This window comes from Populus alba, chromosome 14 (genome assembly GCF_005239225.2).
Source record: "Populus alba chromosome 14, ASM523922v2, whole genome shotgun sequence".
Taxonomy (NCBI): Eukaryota; Viridiplantae; Streptophyta; class Magnoliopsida; order Malpighiales; family Salicaceae; genus Populus; species Populus alba.
The window spans coordinates 5,298,454-5,320,021 of NC_133297.1; the positions used below are offsets into that span (position 1 = coordinate 5,298,454).

A 21,568-nucleotide genomic window follows, 5' to 3' on the forward strand; every position below is an offset into this window, starting at 1 on the left:
CCTCCTAATTAGGTCAATCAATTATTCATTCAATGATTTATTACTCAAACTATCAGTAAATGCTTATCTGATTTCTCTTTTATGCTGTTTCCCCACCTGTTCTTGTTTCGTAACTATTCCTATACTGTTGTTTGTTCGAATGGATTAGGAGCAGGGTTTATGTTTCTGTAAAATAGTAGCTAATAAATCATTGTGGAATATCTAGGTTTACTCTTCCATGGTTCTGCAGTTCCACTAGGGTTGAACATAGTGTACCATAAATGTCTGTTGGTTAATGATTAACTATCCCAGGCACCCCATGAGCAGCGTAGTTCTCTGGGCATCCTTTCTCTTTGAACATTAGTTCAGGTTACTGTTTTTATACAGCTGGTTGAACAGATATACTCCCAGTAACCTGTAATGTTTTAGTTGTTGGTTGTCCACTTTTAGTGCACGTTTAAACTGGGAAAATTAATCAGTATTCATTATATAGTTGACACCAGACACCATTAACTGGAAACCTGGTTTGGTTTTTGTTACATGCTTAGATTGTGCCCTATTTAATTACTCCTTTTTTTGCTCCTTGATCCTGTTCTACTTGCTATGGATGCTTCATTTTAGAAATCCAGTTATGAAATCTGTATCAGCAACAAGGACAAGCAACGAAGTACAAATTGTTTTCACTAAAATAAAGCTCACCTGTGTGGATCATGTGCCTTAAACATGTCTTATTTCGTACGGAAGAAGGATTCACACATCTCCACCTTTAGTTTTTCAAAACCTTTTTGTTTATGGAATGCTGATGTAGTTTATCAGGATTTTGACAGACCAGGGTTGTGTGTATCAGGTTAAAATTCCAGTCCAGCCCAAATGGCTGGAAAAAATCATTTGTGACAGCAGTATGGTCCTGAATTTTATTATATTTTGTGTGTGTTATCAATTGGGTTTCTCTAATGAATGCAATGTGTTGGGGTTCTTCTGGAATGATAAACAACAATGATTTTATTTATTACTGCTAAAGGGATCTGGATATCTTCTGGGAACAATCAATATTTCCTTTTTTAACATCAGTTTCTGCGAACCACCATCGCTGTTTTTGTTCGTTTCTGTAACAGAGATTCTCCTTATCGGTCACCTTTTTATTGGTCCAGCCTTCATGTGAGTTTAATTATTAATAAAAAGGTGGTCTTTGTTAGCCTTTTCATAAGAATCGGTTTTCAAGTCAACTTGCTAACCCGTTGAATAAAAACCTGAACCTGACAGCTAGTGAAATTATTTTATTTTATTTATTTATTTTTATCAACTAAAACTATTTACACTTTTTTGATTGTAGGGTGTGTTTGGAAATATAGTGGTGGTTATTTTTTAAAGTGTTTTTAATATAGAAATATATTTAAATAATATATTTTTTAAAAAAATTATTTTTAATATTAATTTAAAGTAAATAAAAAATAAAAAATTTTAATTTTTTTTAAAAGTTCAAAAATAAATATAAATATATAGCATTGGCCCAACCTTGCTCCACAGGAAGGCCCTAATTTGCCAGGCCAAGCCCCAGCCCTATCAGTGCTTTAAAGAAAAAGATAGCCCCAAACTCGTCCCACGTCAAGGCTCTGATTTCTAGGCAAGGCCCTCGCCCAGTATAGATAAGTAATTAAATTGATAATAAAAAATTTCTAAGAAAATGTGAACGATCAAATTCTACTAACAATGAATATAATTCCTATAAATGCTTCTAGAGGATGCATTTGTGTTTGAGTAATTAGTCCGAGAACCACGGGAAGATTCTTCTGATCTAAACCTCAACAATATTATGAGAAAATAAAATACCAAATACGCTGTTGTTTTTAGGGGAAAAGACGAAATATTTCATTATCATGGGAGTAAAGCGTTGAGAAAACACCATTTAGGGGGACAAAAAATCAGAATCAAGTTTTAATTATCAGGGATCAAGCTGAAAATGTTAACAAAGGTGGACCAAATTGAATATATTTTAAGTAGTGGGGGGCAAAGTTTTTATCCCTAGGCTCCCATGGCCCTACTGCATGCCCCCCTTGATTCGTGGAGGCGTATGTGGAGTGTGGACCTTTAAATTGTAACCTGTTTTGCCCTAGCCCTTCTTCTTCTTTGGTGTAGTTTTATTGATTCAACATGGTTTGCCCTAGCCCTTCTAATAATCAGGGAAATATTATCTATCTTTATCATTTTTATATAGATAGTTGATTTTTTTATGCTTTATTAGGTATAATATTTTGTACAATTAGATCTATAAAAATAATTAATTTAAAAATAAAAAATCATGACCCTAATCCTGGCACAGTATTGATAAAAATTAAACTGTGATTCGATTCTAACTCGTTCAATTAGGACATCTAAGGCAATGCTTGTGAAACAGGACATTGATGGGTAGACAACACACAAAATAGAAGCGGAAAGTGACATTCATGCGTCAATAGGGAGAGTAGCATGCACATTTGCTTCCTCTTTTTAATAATCTATTTCACGAATATTCTTATTAACAAGAACTAATTAAAAAGGGGAAATCATTGCCTACAAAGAAACACTATACTCAGCCTCGTTTGGTATTAATCCAAGTAATTAATCTTCTTCTTCTTCTTCTTCTTCATAATCTATCAGTTCCACTTTTAACTGATCAAACCAGAATGTTACTTTCCTAGTCATAGTTTTTTCCCTTTAAACAGCAATTTTCTGCTGATTATGTTCTTGTTTTGCTTTTTTTCCCCCCAAGTTGGGTTTCTTTCTCTCCAGGAGTTTAATGAATCCTTGACTTGAAAGGAAAAAAAAGAGAAGATGTTAATTTTGGCTTGGTATTGATAATACTACTCAACGGGTAATGCTCTTGAAACAATCATCACCACCTTCTATAATTTCCTTCAAATAAGCACACACACAGATCATTACGTATCCCTGACTCAACTTGCTCCAAAGTTTACACTATTAGTAATTACTTGCCTCCTTTTCTTAGGATAAATTCACCTATCCATACTAGTTCATCCTCTCTTTTTCAACTAATATATTCAATCAAATATATATTTATCACAGGTTAATTTGGTGCTCTATTTTTTCTGGCTGTTAAAGATTTCTTTTTACAAGTTCTCCCTCTCTCAAGTTTCAGATTAAACTACTTGGTTTTTCTGGAGTTAAGCTTTTCTGAACCACCTTTGCTTGGCTTTTCAGTATTCTAGAGCTGAGCTCTGGTGGAGCGGAAGATCGTAGTTTACCTTCACCTCGTACTAGCTACTGGAGGAAAACTCAATTGACGAACCGGAGATATCTTATCCAGTTAAGGTATTGTTGCTTCATGAAGATATATATCATCTTCAGTATAATCACCAAGAGCAGGAATAGTTTATTGACCCATTCAAGAAAGCTATTTGTGCAGCAATTGATTACGCGCACACACCAGTCTGAGATATCAGATATATGTATTTGCTATTGTGCAGGCTCATAAAGTCTGTGCCAGTGATTGAGGATCGCCATCACTTCATTTTGATTGAGGAAAAACAATTTACAAACGAACAAACCATACAAAAACCTCACGTTAATTAACAGATGTGTTAGTTGTGGAGTTTGTTGGTCTCAGAATTTGTTGTTTGTATAGATAACGAATTTCTTTGGATTTCTATAATGTGCTCATATGTCTCTTCCTAAACCCCATTTATTTCATACTCCATTCATTTTCAAAACCATTATCAATTTCAGTTTTCTTCGATGTATGATTGTTCAATTCGCAAGCGACAATGTACTAAAATTGTTCTATAAACTTTACTCAAAATTAAAGCCAAATGTTCAATTAATGCCGCAGTACTTTCATCATCCTCACCCTCACCCTCACCTTCATGCCAACTACTGGAACGAGATTGCAGCTGCCGCTGGTTACTGTACTATTGTTGATCCAGGACCAAGTGATAATAAACAACCAGCCGGACCCAATTAATGGTCCATGAAATCCCTCCCATTCAATGACATTTGTCCTGAATATTAACAGAGGCAATACTGTCTTGCACTTCGTGAAAGCATATGCACCTTCCTATTTTGTGCTACTCCCACAATAAGGTTGAGAAAATTTCACTTGAAGATATATCTAGCTAAAACAAACAGACATCCGGGCCATTAATCTTTGAATGTCTTGGAACAAACTCTGGTAGTATGTTTTGTACTATATATGGAATATAGAAAATAAAGAAGATGATTAGATAAGTGAAAAGGGATTTTATTGAATAGTAAATTAGTACAATCCTCTAATGTAATTAATTAGCAGAATACTCTGCAGATGTTCAGTGAATGTGATTATATGTGAACTTAATTTGAATCTATTATGCTAAGAACAAAATTGTGAAAGCTTTTCATCTGATATTTTATGAGGCATTCGTTTGCTAAAATTATGTTGCCTGTAAAATTCTCTTTTTATGAACTTGGAGAAATTAATACATAATGGCTTGTAAATGCAATTGTTTTTAATCGAAACAATAAGATATACGTTCCATACTCGGTGTGCTATGTGTATGTGCTTCTGTAGCTTGAATTGTCAAACTACTTAACACTCCTATAGCTCTATAAAACTGTTGGATAAAATCGTAGGATTGTCGATAATTACTAGTTTGCAGCGCTAACGTTTTGAGAACTAGCAAGTATCAACATCATAGATAGGATGCTTTTGAGGAGCTTTAGCATCTAGGCTTCACACACATTGTAGAATTCAAAACCCTCTCCCAAAACATTACCAAAAAAGGCCAACAGCAGCCCCTATCTTAGGGGTTTTCTAAAAAGAAAGCTTAAAGCAAGGACCCTAACGACAGTCAAAGAAAAGACATGGCTATGTAGAGAGGGAAGGAACAAAGAAAACCCTAATAGCTCCACTTCTCAGTAGGGAGTGACACCCACATTTGCAGGAGCGAAAAACCCATCTTTCATGAGCACGTCCTCTCCTTCCTGCAAAAAAATAAAAAATATTTAAAAACTAAAATGCAATAGGCTTACTACGTACTCCAATTCTAAATAGTTTGTATAACAAAATGTTAAAAGAAGTTTTAGATTTCTTAGGGTTTCAATCAAAAGTACCTGTTGGCGCACGTTAGTTTTCTTCACGGGTTGATCAGGCATAAGTCCGAAATGGATATGTGGAAAATGGGCCCACTGAAACCAACAAACAACAAATTAGGAAAATTACTAGCTAATTAAATAGCTAATCGTAGTTAATGTAGCATTGGCTGCATCATGAAACCATGTGTAAACATTATTAACATTTTGAGTTTTCATGGATCTCACATTCTTTGCAGCTGCGCTAAATGCTTCTCTGTGACTTATATCAGGATTTCCTGCTTTGATACGTTGGATCTCGTCCCTGCAAATTGATACATAATAATGTCAAGATCATGCACGTGCTTCATAGAAAAATACAAATTTCTGACAATTGCAATTCATATAGAGATTTTTTTAAAAAAAATTAACACCAAATTCAAGTTTTAAATCTTGATTTTCATCACATTAAAAATGTAAAGTTTACAGCAAGAATTTTACTTACTTGATAAAGCGGTTGTAGGCGGATGGGACTCTTTGTCGCTTTTCTGGAGCTGAACATGTAAAACAAAGACATAACAACGACAAAGAAACAGACAGATCTTTGAAATCACTTCGCTGACTTTGTGTAACATTTCTACTTTTATTATCTCTCTCTCTCTCTCTCATCATCATTACTTCATCATCATCTAGGATCTAATCAGTCTAATATCCATGGATTCTGTATCTACATTTCCGGGGGGGAAAACTGAAGACTCTCTCTCCTATTCATGTGTAGTAGAAATTCTATAAAGGTAAGCTACATTATACATTCCTGGGTTCATAATGAGATAGTACATGCATTGAAAGAAACTGAAAGAAATTCAATGACCCATTTGAGCAAAGGTAACATCTGTTTGATGATGGTACAATTTGGGCATGTTAGTTAAATTCTTCTATATTATATATATAAAAAAAGTTAAATTCTTCTAGAGAAGAAAATTAAAGGGAGAAGTACCGACACAGATGGGATAGCTACGAAAGCCTCAAAGAAATGCAATTGACCTACTAGGTGCAAATCTACAGTATCCCTTTTGGTAGCACTAAATAAATGTTGAATAGCATCAAGAAGGCTAGACATGATAAGATTGTCCAAAAGATGCTTTGGTACATCAAGCAAAACCAAGATATATAGGGCACTGTTGTTTTTTACATAACTTTTCTTGATTACCTAAGACTATAGCTACTATGTGTAAGAAATGTAAAAATGCAATGGTGCTTGACAAACTTTAAAGAAAGTTAAAGGGGACTGGTGAAGTCACTTAATAATGACTCAAAATTTGTTGTAGAGCTGCTGCTCATATATAGACCAGTGAAAAGGCCATTGATATGTCAAAGAAATGAGGTAAGTGTGAAGAATCTCACGTCTATTAACCACTGGTGGTTTAGGGATCTCCTCAACACCTCGAATTGGCATAAAAGATTCATTTGGGTTTGGCTGATTGATCATCAAGCTTGGCGGTGCTCCCGTACTCCTCATTCCCTCCTAGAATTACGCCAGTAACCATGGAAAGCCAAGAATTAAATTCCAAGTTTAGATTTATTTCTATGCTTATCTATATAATTAAGCAATCATGAAAGAGAAATCAAAGGAAATTTAGTCTTTTCAACTGTTTTTAGTGCTCCAAACCCTAATGTATAAAGGGTATAATTAAAACCACAAAAAGAATGAGTAAAAAGAGAAAGCAGTGATATGTTTGAAACCCTAAAATATCTTGATATACCAGGATATTAAGCTGAGGATTGAAGAAACCATGACCAAGGTAAAATTGATTGGCTGCAGGATGTAGGCTACGCATGTTCACCGAAAATAGGTTGGTGCAGTGACCACATCGAACCGTAACAGTCTTGAACAAGCTAGAGCAAGGTACACTCACCTATAACACCAACAAGAGATGCGACTCAAACCAACCTTAAGAAATTCATTGAAGAATAAGAAAAAGAAGAAACCAATGAGGGTTCGCTCGATTGGCTCGGATTAAGGTTTCAAGCCTCCACTAATGGAACAGAAAATCAGGGATAAGAAAAAATGGGGAGAAAATGATACCGCGAGGACAGTGTCACAGAAGTTGCAATGGACATAACAAAGCTGGTCTGATGAAGAGAGGTGATCCGGTGAAAAGGAAGCTGAAGAGGATGCCATTTTTTTTATGCTTCTTTAGAGATTTTGTTGATTTGATTGATGGATTGACTGATCGGTGGATATTTTGAAAGAACAGATAATAATCCTCTTCCTCGGATCTAATCGTCTTGATTGTTGACTTGTTACTATAGCAAAAGAGAAGAGAGAGATGTGGAAAGAGAGGAACCCTGCTACTACTAATATACTAGGAGATAGAGCAGAACCAGAAAGTATACACTTTCTCTCTCCGTGTTTCTTGACATTATAATTTTTTCTTTATTTTTTTATTTTTAAACGTTTTTACATGTTTTTTTGTTGTATGTGAAGTTGTTGATGTATCATAAATAGTGCACAGAATAGAGTGAGGGAGGGAGAAGGTTAAAGAGAAAGCAAATGAATGGTTGGCATTCCAAAAAGGAAATGGATGTGTGTGCGAGAGAGAGAGAGAGAGAGAGAGATAGAGAGCGCAGAGGCGGCAGAGGTGGGGGAGCGAGAAAAGGACGTTTGCATGGGCTTTGGCTCATTCACCAGTTGTTTTCATAGTTAAGATGGGTGAGAAGGAAGGGAAAACCTCCATTTTCTTGGTTCACTACAATTCCATGGTGGCGGTGCCCTCGATAAGGCCACAAGGAGAAAAAAAAAAACTGATGCTCTTACACCCTCGTTTTGACTCATTAAGTAAATAAGTCTTCCTACACTTTGGTTATTTACTTGACTTCTAATTAAAAGCCCTGCCTCAATCCCAGTTTGTCTTTTCATTCTGTTTTGGTTTCATAAGTCTTGTAACTGATGATATTCATCTTCTTATTTTTCATAATTAATTAACCATCCGTTCCTAATTCTGAGGTGTTTGGTGCAATTTGAAAAAAACGCTAGGGGCCTGCCTCTATCTAAACTAAATCCAGGTGTAACACGACTGAAAAATTAATAAATAAAAATAAAAATATTATATAAATATTTTTGTTGATAAATTTTAGTAAATTTTATTGATGAAAGTATTCTCTTTATATATATATATATATATATATATATATATATATATATATATATATATATATATATATATATATATATATATATATACCAAGAGAATTATAATGAGAAAAAAATTAAAAAATAGCAAAAAAAATAATAACGTTTTATTTATACCAACAGAATTATCGATGGTTTTAATACCTTCGGTAAAATCTATCAATAAACTCTTTGGTAAATTATTCACATCTTCTTGACATTGTTTATCATGTCAATTACCAACAGAATTACTGATAGAATTTTCTGTTAATATTTTTCAGAGAGCTCTAAAACTGTTCACTTCTTAATTGCATTGTTAATTACTGTTCTTTACAGATGAAATTACCGACGGATTGAAAATTCATCGGTTTTATTTAGCGGGTTTTTGAAAAAAAATTTATTAAATTGAATATTTCAATTAAATATTACAAACGAAATCACCGACAAATTAAAAAGTCATCGGCGATATTTGATGGTTTCTGAAAAATTTTAATTAAATATTACAAACAGAATCACTGACAGAATGATTAAAAAATAGTGATATTTGATTATCTGTTGGTAAAACAACCCAATAAAAAAAACTAGAATCCCTCATTTCACAACAAATAGACCTCTTCTTCTTCCTCCCTTTATGTAAAAAACATCAACATCCCTTTATGTTCTCTTATATTCTCTCCTTAACTCCTTCTTCTTTCTTCACGCTCAGGTATGTCTTCTTTTCTTCTTTTCTTTTCTTTTCTAGCTTTATTTAATTAATATATTTTATGAATTTATTTTTTTCTCTCTTCTCAGCTTTATTTGCAACTATATTAAGGTAAGATTTTTTTTTCTCTTTTTTTGTGTTTTTTTTCATTATATTTGTTTTTTTCATTTTATTTTTAAATTTTTATGTTCTTAATAATTGTATGAATGTTGTTGTAGGATTTTTTTTCATGTGAGAAAAATTTTTAGTTGATTTATTTATAGGATTGTTTATATATTTTTTAATTATTTTTCTTGTTTTGTTATATAGATTTTTTAAAAATAGATTTTTTTAATAATCACCGCCGGAATTGCATATGATATTTTTGTCGGTTATATGACAAGCTTTCTGAGGGAAATACCAATGGAATGAAGTGGATATTTTGTTTTAGCTAACTTTTCCCGTCAGTAATTTCATTTTTAATAATATTTTTTTTATTACTGACAGACTCACTGATAAATAAAAAATTACCGATAAATGATTCACCGACAGAAAATTCTATCGATAAATATAAGAATTTTGGTAGTGTAATAATCATTCGAACTCTGGCTAATCCTGCAAGATAATTTCTCTCTCTCTCTCTCTCTCTATATATATATATATATATATATATATATATATTCATCAATTATTTTTTCCTAATCATTTATGATAGTTTCATATGTTTGGTGCTGCTCTTTATGTGCATTAGAGATTCGTATATCACATGGATTGTTAATTATTAAATTATTTTAGGTCATGCTGCTTTCTTTTTATTTTTTCTTGTCGAAATTGCTTTTGAAAATTGTTTGTAAGTATATATGTATATCTACATGTTTTTTTTACTAGTAGCGGGGGTTTATATGTGTTTTATGAAGTATTGGTTATTGGGTTAGACATGATTCACCCATGATGGATGGGCCTGATCCAAGTATTCAGAGGAGTTACTAAAGAAAGTAATTACTTCTTATACTTATATAAATAGGAACATAACCCATATGAAGATGTAAGTTTTTATTATTGAAAGAGCATAGTTATCTCTTTCTCTTCTTCCATCTTGACTCTCTACATTAACTTGACAATATTTATAAAGATGTTTGTACTGTGGAATATCATCTTGGTTTTAGTAATTGAAGTGACACTAAGTAATTGATCCAGGAATAAATTAGCGAATTAATTCTCACAAGTAAGTTTTCCTTTCCAATCTACATGAAGGAGAAAGCTTAACAGAACAACAACAATGTAAAAACACTTAAGGTTTCATAAGCGAAGAGAGTTGCAGGTATGAACTATGAATTCACAATCTTATTATCTAAAACAAAATATTTAGCGGTTGTCTCTTTAAAAAATTTATAAGATCTTTAAATATATTAGAAAACCCTATATCTGCAAGAAAACAATTAGAAATCTGAAAACATAAAGTAAATAAAAAAAGTTTGAAAAAAACATAGAATCCAATAAAAGACAAAGGTAAAATAACAAAATTAGCTCAAACAAGAGCACCCAAGCTTGAAACTTTATTCTGGAAGATAGATGGTTTGACCAATGACTTTATGATTGCTCATAAGAACATTGATTGTAGAATCATTAACAAAAATTTAAACCCAATTCAACAATCAATTCTCTTATTATTGCAATTTTAAAGCTGTTCAAAAGCAGAAACTTTCCATATCTTTTACTGCTAGTTTGGGATTAGCTCAGGTGATTTGTTGAAGTTATATCACATACAAAATGCCCAACAACTTGTTAAGAATTTTTTTTTTTTTTTTTTGCCACCGCCAATAAGTGTTAGGGTTCATCCTATGAGAAAAAAGAAGTTAGAAACAAGGGAGAATAGTGTCAAATGGTTGGCGATGGCCACTAATTAAAGGATCATAAAGTTGTATGATACATGCTTAATGTGGTGATCCCAAGCATGGCAACGAAAATAGACTTGTTGCAGAAATGTTTACAGCCCTCAACTTAAATACCAGATTTTAGTAAATTCTTCGGTGCCTTTCAAAAACTCAGACCTCGTTGAACGAAACTACAAACATCCGGTAAAAGCTGTTAGGTATTGCCATTAGTGGGACTACCCCACCACCAAACAAAGTAGCCACCACCACCAAGCAAGTGGCAGCAGCCTTTGTTGAAGAAGATGGCAGCCACCCACTCCCATGTGCAGCTGCTGGAAAGAAGAAGAGAAGCTACCATCCTGCCTATAAATAGGCACCATACAAAGAGAGCTATGTGAGAGGGAGAATAACGTGAGTGTGTGAAAGAGTGAAGAGAAAGAGAAGAGAAAGGGCTGCTGCCATGGGCAGCAGCCCTGCAGCTGCAAGGCAGCAAGAGAGATGGGAGTTGAGTGATGAGATCCTCCTCCATGTATTTATTGTAAATCTTGTTCTCTCCCTATATAATCAAATGGCTTCTCCCGTGGATGTAGGCGGTTTGCCGAACCACGTTAAATATTGTGTCAGTGTGCTTAGCCTCCAATGGGCAAATATCAGAACATCACCGGTCGGAATTCCCAACAATTGGTATCAGAGCATATGGTTTAAGTGGTGTTTGATTTTTGCTCAAAAATGAAAGTTGTCCAAATTGTGTTTTGACCATACCACTGTGTAGAGGAGGAAGAGACGAAGCCACTGGTGAAAACCGCGTCGGAATCGGACGTCGGAATCTCCTTCACGCGCCGTCACGCTCCGACGAGGAGACTGGCCACGCGCGCAGACGCGCGCCACGCGTCACACGCGTCTTCTTCGCCCGGATGGGCTGACCCGACCCGATTACCAGACGACCCGACCCACGTGACTGACCCGGATAATGATGACGTCAGCATGACGTAATTTTGTGACGTCATCATGCACAGTAAGCATGACCCAAGATGACATCATCATGATGTAATGGTGACGTCATCAAACACAGTCAGCATGCCATGTCAGCGACAGTCAGCAGACACGTCAGCACAGTGGGACCCACATACCATGTCATCAGCCGCGAGCCGAGCCACAGCCGATTGTAGCCGAGCTGAATGGGAGCCGAGCCGAGCCGCGAGCCGAGGTAAGGATTCTGTGCAGCAGAGTCTACGTGCAACCGGATCTGAGAGTGAATCTGGGCCGTTGATCAGGCCAGAATTGTTTTGATCAAATCTTAGCCGTCTGAAGTGCGATTTGGGCAATTCAAGACATGTTTCCAGCTAATTTGATCATTCCGGATGCAATGGTACGGTCCGATCGTTGAGATTCGAGACCGAAAATGGCAGTGGTTTATTATTAAAGAGAGATTGCCCGATCAGGAGGCATCTGAAGGTCTGGATTGAGGTCGATGGAGATTAAGGAGAAGAAGGTGCACATGTTTACCCAATTATATGTGCTGTAATGTTAAATGGGGAAATTTAATGCCTTGATGGAAGGCAAAATTGGGACACTCTAGACACCCGGTTATGTGAACAATTAGAGGTGGAGAGTGGAAATTGACGAAGTCCAATCTTGACGAATCTAAGCACTGGTAGTCTCGCCAGATGTTGAGAAATCAGGTATGAAGCCAGGATACCCAGATCATTTGCAAAGGAGAGCCGCAACAAAGCTAGCAAATGGTTGTATATACGGAGAGACAGTACGATGGATAGATATAGCCTAAGAAGTTCTGTCTAGGAGATTGGGTTTTAAGCGGGACCAGTGTGACCCCTCCAATCTTTCCTGGGAACTTGCTTAGTGGAAGGATTATCCATACGGTACTATTTTCGTATATATAGCAGTTTGTAATGAAACGGTTGAAGACTAGCAGGATGACGGCACAAGGGGAACAGTTGGGTTCCTCATGATCAAGGATTTGATGGAGTGGTGATTTCTTCAAAGAAGCTAGATTCGGTGACTGTGATTTCTCAAGGGGAGAATTGATGAAGACCCTGATAATGGAAGAGAAATACAGCAAGGGAATGAAGATTGACACCCTATTTTGACTTGGAGAGGTGTTGTAACAGGATGAGCTGCTGTCAAACATAAGCAAGGAATAGGGAGAAATCTGGAGAACAGAAATTGCACAAGGGCACACGGAGATTGTGCAAGAGTACCCGAGGGATCCAACGAGGTACTGTAATGAGACAACAGGTGCAAGGAGAAGAAGTGTTCCCAGATGAAGCTCAGAGCAGAGACTGTTAAAGTTTGTACAACAGGAAGTCTTTTATGCTCTTGATGAAGACAACAGGCGAAGACCTTTCAATGCATGCAAGGATGGAAAGAGAGCTGTTGCAGAGGCACCTAATTGAGGGGGTGCAAATGCCTATGATAAAAGGCGAAGACACCAAAGAGAGTGGTGTAGGTGGAGCTGTCAAGCAGAAAGGCGTAGAAGCTCCAAACATAGAAATCGAGGTGGAGGATTGCGAGGAGTATACCGCAACTTTCTCTTTCTATGTAGTTAGTGGCAGTAATCTCTCCCAAGTCCACATGGTGGTAGAGAATCTTGGAGCCACTGGAGTCATCCCCAATGAAGGAGGATGAGACCGCCCCATGACAGCGGGCGGAGACACCTTAGAGAGAAGGTGTGAGGGCCATGATATGAGCCCAGAGTTCAAACCGCCGCATGACGACGAGCGGAGACACCTCATGAGAAGGTGTGAGGGCCAGGATAGGAGCCCAAGTTCAGAACACCCCAGAGCCGATGTGATGGCTAGATATAAGTGGACAGATGGATAGCCAATGAAGTGGCTATGATGAGTATGAAGACAAATGCAGGATTGACTTTCATGGATATTGCCCCCATGCTAAAGATCAATGAGCTAGAAGACATTTGCCTTGGACAATAAGTGTGTGGCTTGTGGAGCATTAAGACGCGGCTGCTATGAAGGAGCAGAGGGCATGCGCAGGTTCCGGGAACGAGTTGACTCTTGTCAAGGTGGTGAGCTCGGTAATGGCATTGTAATACTCAGAGTATGGAGATAGATATGGATCAACCTTTAATGGGCTGCCCCCATGGTTAAAGGTGGAGAGCTACCTGGACTCTTACGACTAAGAGCGAGAGACTCATGGAGAAGTAAGGCGTGGTTCCTATGGTGGAACAGAGGGCAGGCGCAACTCCTGGATGAGTAGACTCTTGGAAGAGTGGTGGGCTTGTGATCATATTGAGATACTCAAATAATGACTGTCGCACTTGGAATATCCGTTTGAGGGGGTGTTGTAAGCCTTGGTGTAAGGCTTGATAAATCATTCCGGACCGAGCATGGCTGATACGCTCGAAGGGGAATGTTGTGTCCCAGAGACAAGCGTTAACACTCTTCAGATGTGATGTGTGAGACCATCTGGTTGAAGTGATCCTTTGGTGTAAGCAAGGGTGTGCTTTGGTGACTCTGGTGATTGAAAGGTTTGGCGAGTACCTATAAACTTGGCCGGAGACGCTCTCGGAATGGTAAGTTTGGAAGAGCTGCAAGATGCAAGATTGTGCTGAAGAAGCAAGCGGACAATTGCCCCACATGAATGGCAAAGGGGGTGATTGTTAGGTATTGCCATTAGTGGGACTACCCCACCACCAAACAAAGTAGCCACCACCACCAAGCAAGTGGCAGCAGCCTTTGTTGAAGAAGATGGCAGCCACCCACTCCCATGTGCAGCTGCTGGAAAGAAGAAGAGAAGCTACCATCCTGCCTATAAATAGGCACCATACAAAGAGAGCTATGTGAGAGGGAGAATAACGTGAGTGTGTGAAAGAGTGAAGAGAAAGAGAAGAGAAAGGGCTGCTGCCATGGGCAGCAGCCCTGCAGCTGCAAGGCAGCAAGAGAGATGGGAGTTGAGTGATGAGATCCTCCTCCATGTATTTATTGTATTCTTTCTCTACTCTAATAAAATGGACTCTCTCCCGTGGATGTAGGCGGTTTTGCCGAACCACGTAAATTATTGTGTCTCAGTGTGCTTACCCCTCAGTTGAGCAATTATCAGTACATCACCGGTCGTCGGATTCCGCCCAACAAAAGCACCTGAAAAGAAACCAATCAAATTATTGTAGTAATAATTATAAGAGGGAATTCATCACCGTATTATTATACTTCTGTATAGTATAAATAACGAAAAATTAAATAGCATATAAAGTTAGGAAACATTAAAGCTTTTATATCTTTACCGATTTGACCACTCAGGTATCTCCCCCCCTCGCCCTCGCACACACACATGTATGCACAGAGATACGTAGTTGTCAGGGGCACCAGGAAGCCAGAGATACTTTGTTATTTGAGTTTACTTTCTTTGTCCTTGCATAGATTTCTCTATCTTTGGGACAAGTTTTAGCTCGTTTAGTTAGTCCACGAAGGCCTACACTGTATCACCTATATATAGGTTTTACTTTCTCTCGCAACACCCCAGGATTGCTAAAATGTTTCTCTGAATTTTTTGAAAAGCATCACCATCCTTCCATCCTAGCTCATGTGTGCAAATGGGTGGCTTTCTCTTCCCTAAAATTGCTTTTAAAGGGAAGATTTTTCAGTCACGCGGTTAGAAATGACAGAGAGTCCTGAATTGTCATTCTAAATTAAGTTTCTTATTTAAGAATTAATTAACAGCATCCATGGCTGCCCTCGTTGGACTTGAGGATTTTGTTTGGTTCCTCGTTAAATAGAAAAAGGCATATGCAGCATTTATTTAGAGATTTCTATGAGGATTCGAGCACAGGTTTGTTTATGTTTTGTTTTCAGCATTGAGGATTCGGTGCCTTAGAAAAGGGTTAGTACAGGAAACGGCGTCGAACCGGATGCTTGCTGTTTACTGGTTTACTCTCCAGTTCCCAATATCCGAGCACCGAATAAACCGCGCCTATAAAAAGAGTTACCATACTAGCAAATATTGAGTAGTATAGGGACTACAAAACTCATTACTCCAAGGATTTGTTTGGTTCCTCGTGTTAAAAAATTGTAGTCATCATTAATCATTTTTTTTTAATCCATAGAAAATACTGCAAAACAAATTAAACTGGTTATGATTAAGTCTAGGGTTTAACAATAAAGCTTTTATGATAATTACAATAATAAATAATATAAGCAATACATATTCAACCTGATCCAGCTAGTAATTAAATAATTAATGACTGATACGATAAATATGGTGGAAGGAAGATTTTTCATAAAGGGTTCATTGGATCATACCAATCACAATTTTTTTGAGTTTACTGCACCGATATGATCAATTATATATATATAATAGGATTAATTCGTGCACCTATAATTCATCTTATCTTATTTACATGATAATTTACAGATGGGAAGATCTTAACTTGAATATCGTAATTAATCTGAATAGGGATAATAAATTAAGGAGACAGAAGATGCTCATGGTAATCAAGTTGTACGTACGTATGATAGTTGATAAGTAGGTCTCGACATATCAGCTTCTTTGGCACATACTAACACTGTAAATATTCATTGTGGGACACATAACATGGATATCAGAATCCGACATACAATTGATCTTATCATGCTGAGGAGACCTTCCACGGCAGATCGAATTTAGCTGTCTAAAATTGCTGTCGTTAATGGAAGTACGTACCCTTATAATTTATTTTACTTCTACTTTGCCAGATTTAATGGCCATTTCTAGCTAATGTTACATCTTATAAAACAATTTGCATATGTAGCTGGAACCTCCGTCAACCAATAACTCTCATTAGATTATTTAGCACTTTTTAAAAAAACATAGACCATGTACAGAGAACATGGGACCTGTCTTGCCTTCCCAAATATGTATAAAGATGCCTTATGATTGGAAAGTTATTTCTGTAGCGTCTACATAAAATGTGATTGCTACGACAAGAAATTAAACTCTTGACAATATCCTTTTCTTTTTTATATATGTATAAATAGAATATAATTATTAGCATAATATATAATATACAGATAAAGGGTCACAAGCCTCGTAAAAGGACCAGCTGTTTTTGTTTCTTTTACGTGCTCGATTTTAGTAAATTAAGTCCTACAGCATCAAGCACAGTTTGTTGTAACTTTTCAATGTTCTCTCTTTTTTTGGGTAAGGGAGTTGCTTTATGGCTGAAAAGGTTTTAATTAAGACAAAATATCAAGCACTGTTTGCAGGTGCCATGTCCAAACTGATCCCGGTTTTTAGAATTATCACACTATTGACAAGCAATCACCAGCTAAATCTCTGGCATCATCTGTTTGGGAACACTACCAACATCCCTCTTATAGTTAGAGGACATTTTGAAGACATTTATAATCACACCAATATGTGTGTGTGTGTGTGTGTGTGTGTGTGTGTGTGTGTGTGTGTGTGTGTGTATGCTCACTTCCCTTCCTAATTCGTCATCCTATACAAATTTCAGGATTTAAATCTGAGATCTTCAAATAAAATGAAATATATATCAGATTTCAACTATTTATTTAATTTAGAGGTAGAGGGAAAAATTAGTAGTAGTATTTGTTTCTCCCATCAATGCATCAAATTTCTAACAATTATTCACATCATACTTCATATAACAATTATATAATCAGACACAAATAATAATAATAATAAGAAGAAGAACAACAACGACGACGACGACGACAACAATCTCGTCTACCATGAACAAGCATAGCAATATACATGCACAAAAGTTAAAAACAAGCCTTCTGTGTAAAAAGCCTGAAAGAATACGGATAGGGTAGAAATCCAATAAAGATGATGATAATAATAGGCCTGTGCTGTTTCTTTTGGCATCTCAAGCTCTGAGTAATAGGGTGGTGTGTGGATGTGGTAGTGTACAAATTTACCGTGACAAAAAAGTACTGCCACTGTATCGCTGAGTTAGGGAGGTAGCCAAGCCTCTGTTACACAGCCATCTCAAGCTGTAAACCTCGAGGCTGCTTGTTGCAAAAGACATGAAAACGAGATCCATTTCTTGTTTGTTTTTGTAAATCACCTCACGTTCACTGTCTCGCCATAAATTGGTATGAATTCAGCAGTTTACGGTGTTCAATTTCTGCCAAAATCCAACCTAGCTACAAGAAAGATGCCAGTTAGATTTTAAAACTTCTCTCCTCTAACGTTTTGCAGTCCCCCCTTATTTCTAGATGAAAAAGATATCGCATATCTTTAAAGCCATCCCACGTTTTTGTTTTTCATTCCTGATCGTCTTCTTTCTGTTGCAGCGGATGCCTTGATTGCATTATGTAGCAAAACATACAACAATGAAATATCTTTGATATATTTGTGTGTGTGTGTGTGTGAAGAAACATTGCTTATAAATGATCCCGTGAACTTAATTAATTATGAAGCATGCATGTACGTATGTCTAATTAAAGGCATGTGGCCATCTCACTTGTAGTACTGTCCTTGGCTTTAGAAAATTACATGTGTTGGAAGCCATATTGAACCTTTTGTTTGAAATTTCAGGTGGGTATGGTGCACGCCATGCAAGTTTATTATTACATATTTATATCTTAATATTACATGTACATCATCAATCTTAAAAGTAGTCCAAATCGCCTTCAATACACTAAATTTGTTGTTCTTTTTTCATGAATCACTATACGTATACACCATTTGTTGCCAATGGTACCGTATATGACCCATTTCTAACTGCCAAATCACGTTGGATTCACTGATGGACCATAGTTGTTTTATGTTATGACAGCAACTCAACGGTCGTAAGCCTTTGCATACAATTTTTCAGTGATGCTTCAAATTCACATGGCTATTGAGAGTCTCGGCCATTTGTTGGTAGCTTTTGCAAGAAAATAAAGGACAAGATATACATCCCGAAATGCCATTCACATGCTCGTTAATCTTGTTTTTACCTATATTTTAAGGCCCTACGTAAACAAAAAAATCAGGAAAAAGAAAAAGAAAAGAGAAAACACAAAAAAAAATTGAAAAAATATTGAGAGAAAATAATATATATATATATATATATATAAGTAAAAAGAATATACCAGAAAGTCCAAGAAATTTTTAAAGATTGGTTGAGGAAGATCAAAATATACAAGATTGAAAAATTGACAATGTATTTTCGACTGATAAAGACCTTATTGATAAAAAAAATTCAATTTAAGAAGGAAAATTTAAAATTAGATATTGAAGGACTCAATTGAAAATTTTTAAGATTTAATTGAATTTATTGAGCATTTATTTGCAAGAAAAATTGATTTTTGAAGTTAATTTTGGCTTTAATTAGAAGAAATTAAAGTACAGGGGTCTAATTGCAATTTTTTAAGAGTTAATTTGATCAAATTATGGGCTTAATCGCATAAATATTGAAGTTTTACGGGCAATTAAAGAGTTGATTGAAGAAATCCAAAACCAAGGACTAAATTGAAAAGGGCATGTGAATGTAAAAGCTAAGTTTGACCAAATCAGGGGTCAAATTAAAGAAAATAAAAGCTTATTGGTCAATTGAGGGTTGAAAAGCACAAATTCAAAACCAATGATGAAAATAAAAATAGTGGTAAACTTTGGAGCTGACAATTGAGTTTGGCAAGGATGAAATTGCATAAAATTAAAAGTATGGAGGTAATTACAAGTATAATTAAAAGCAATTTGAAGAACAAGGACTCAATTGAAAATTTTCAAATTTCAAATTAAAAACCTTAAATGACATGCAGTTCAGACTTAACGAAAACAAAGTGAATGACATGGCATTTGCCAACTTGCATCTTTGTTTTGATATTTTTGTTGATCGAGTTAATAACTTCAAACAAATGAATGTGGAGCTATTGATCTCCAAATTGATCAAAGTTATATATAAATTAAAGGTGTGCACCCCTTTTACCAACTTCGTGTGGTTTCAGGAGATGATGATGATCTCATAATTGCATCGACGAAACCTCGAAAGTGGGCACTTCTATTAGCTTCGACAGTGTAACCATTATTCAAAAACTGATTTATTTATTTTTTTTGTGTTCACATATAAAAGTACCTCAGTGGGTTTTTATCAAGGGTTTACAACACTTTTCTTAAGATCAAGAGCTGAGAAATAAATTCAAGACCTCCAAACCCCTTATAAATACCCCTTCAGATGAAAAAAGGGAGGCTAAAAGAAAAGAAAGAAAGAAAAAAGATAAGATAAGGAAAAGAAGAGAAATATCAATAAAAAAAAACATAAGTGTAGAGGTCCAAAAGCCTATACAAAAGTTTTCTTAAGTTTTGGAAATTTGTGAGAGGTAAAATTTTTCAAAGGAAAATCAAGAGAGAATAGTTATTCTAGGTATACCTTGTTGATCTAAAAGCGGATCCTTTATAGCTTACTTTTGTTGTTATTTGTTTTGTTTTATATTTATGTTTATAATCATAGAAAAAAGATTTAGAATGCTTAACAAATGATGTTGCGGTCACATCTTTGTTGCTGTATTTGTTTTTTATTTAATAAGGCTCTTTTGTAGTTTTGTTGATGTTTTTGACACATTAAAGTCGTTGTTTAAGTTTGTTTTTGATATACGATGTTGTTTTAAGTTTTGTTTAGCTTGAGCTATACATGTTAAAGTAAGAGTGTTTACCTTGGATTTATTAGACCTGTTCATGAACAAAATGGGTTTAGAGAATCAGTCTTAAATCCATGTTGTCTGAATATATAAGTTGTTTTAAGTTGATAGTTTTTTTTATATTTAGTACCTCATACTTGATTTTGATGCTTTGATGTTTTTTTTTTTGTAGTTTTTGGTTCAAACATATTTGTGTATGGTATTGTGACTTGTTGGGATAAAAAAAACATGTTTTAGAAGCCAAAAATATCCATTTTTGGGCTTGGCAATGGCTGCCTTGGCTGGGCATTCTTTTAGATTTCTAAGCAATGTTATTTGTGCTCTTGAAAAGAACATTGTCGTAACCCCTAGATTTGAATCAATTTTGGTTTATTTCTTTGCACAAAACCCTTTTTTATACATAATCAATTAATAATCTAGTGTTTATTCTCATTAATAACGTGTTTAAATAGTTTTTAATCTTGAGATTTTAGTTTTAAACTAAAATTCATTTTGATAAAATCATAATGTTTAAGTGATAATTGAAGTAAATTGATACTAGATTATTGATCATGATTTTTAATATCTATATGTCTTTGTTTCAACTAAATTTAAGTATGTTTTGGGTTTCATATTGCTTGGTTTGTTTTGGTATTTTTTGTGATCTTTATTTTCTTTTTTTCAGTGCTTAATCCGTTTTACTCAGGATTTTTTGAGTTTCTATTTTTTCAGGTGTTCGCTTTGATCTTTCGAGGGTAAAAATTAACTTGGACAAAATAGAGGGAGGTATGGAAGTTAAGAAGCCTCGTGAAAGCGAAGATGAAGGATACATCTTCTGCCTCCATGGTCATTCCTACATTGAGACTTGAGCAAACAAGGACATAATGGACAATTCCATGTCAAGAAATGAAGACAACAAGAGAAGTGTCCGGCACTCACATGCGCCCTCGGGCAAAATTTATGTGCATTCAATGTGAGGTTGATGAGTTGGAAAAACAGTGTCATTGCACATGCAAACACTCCGTGCAGCAAAGGTTTGAGGTAATCCAAGCAAGGCTAAAAGCTGCACCAGAAGAGACACTGATGCGTTAAGGCATGAAAAGGAGTCATCAAGCTGACAGGTAGTTCCTATGCAGCAACGAGACATGTTGAGACCCTCGTTTTCTTTCTTTTGCTGATATCTAGATCCTTGTGTGGCTGTTCATCTGTACAGTGGTACATCCAGCCATGTATTTGGAATAGCAAA

At 35.8% G+C, this 21,568-nt stretch overlaps 1 protein-coding gene across 1 annotated transcript; it reads right to left on the reverse strand.

Moving 5' to 3' along the window:
* Window positions 1-4,570: 4,570 nt before the first annotated feature.
* On the reverse strand, window positions 4,571-7,522 carry LOC118041331 (axial regulator YABBY 1). Its single transcript, XM_035048616.2, has 7 exons — window positions 7,106-7,522; window positions 6,783-6,935; window positions 6,424-6,544; window positions 5,525-5,573; window positions 5,269-5,344; window positions 5,062-5,136; window positions 4,571-4,932 (listed from the first exon to the last, which is right to left on the reverse strand). Exons 1-7 carry the CDS (start codon window positions 7,199-7,201, stop codon window positions 4,864-4,866), a joined length of 639 nt encoding a protein of 212 aa, XP_034904507.1. The 5' UTR covers window positions 7,202-7,522; the 3' UTR covers window positions 4,571-4,863.
* Between the last annotated feature and the right edge of the window lie 14,046 nt (window positions 7,523-21,568).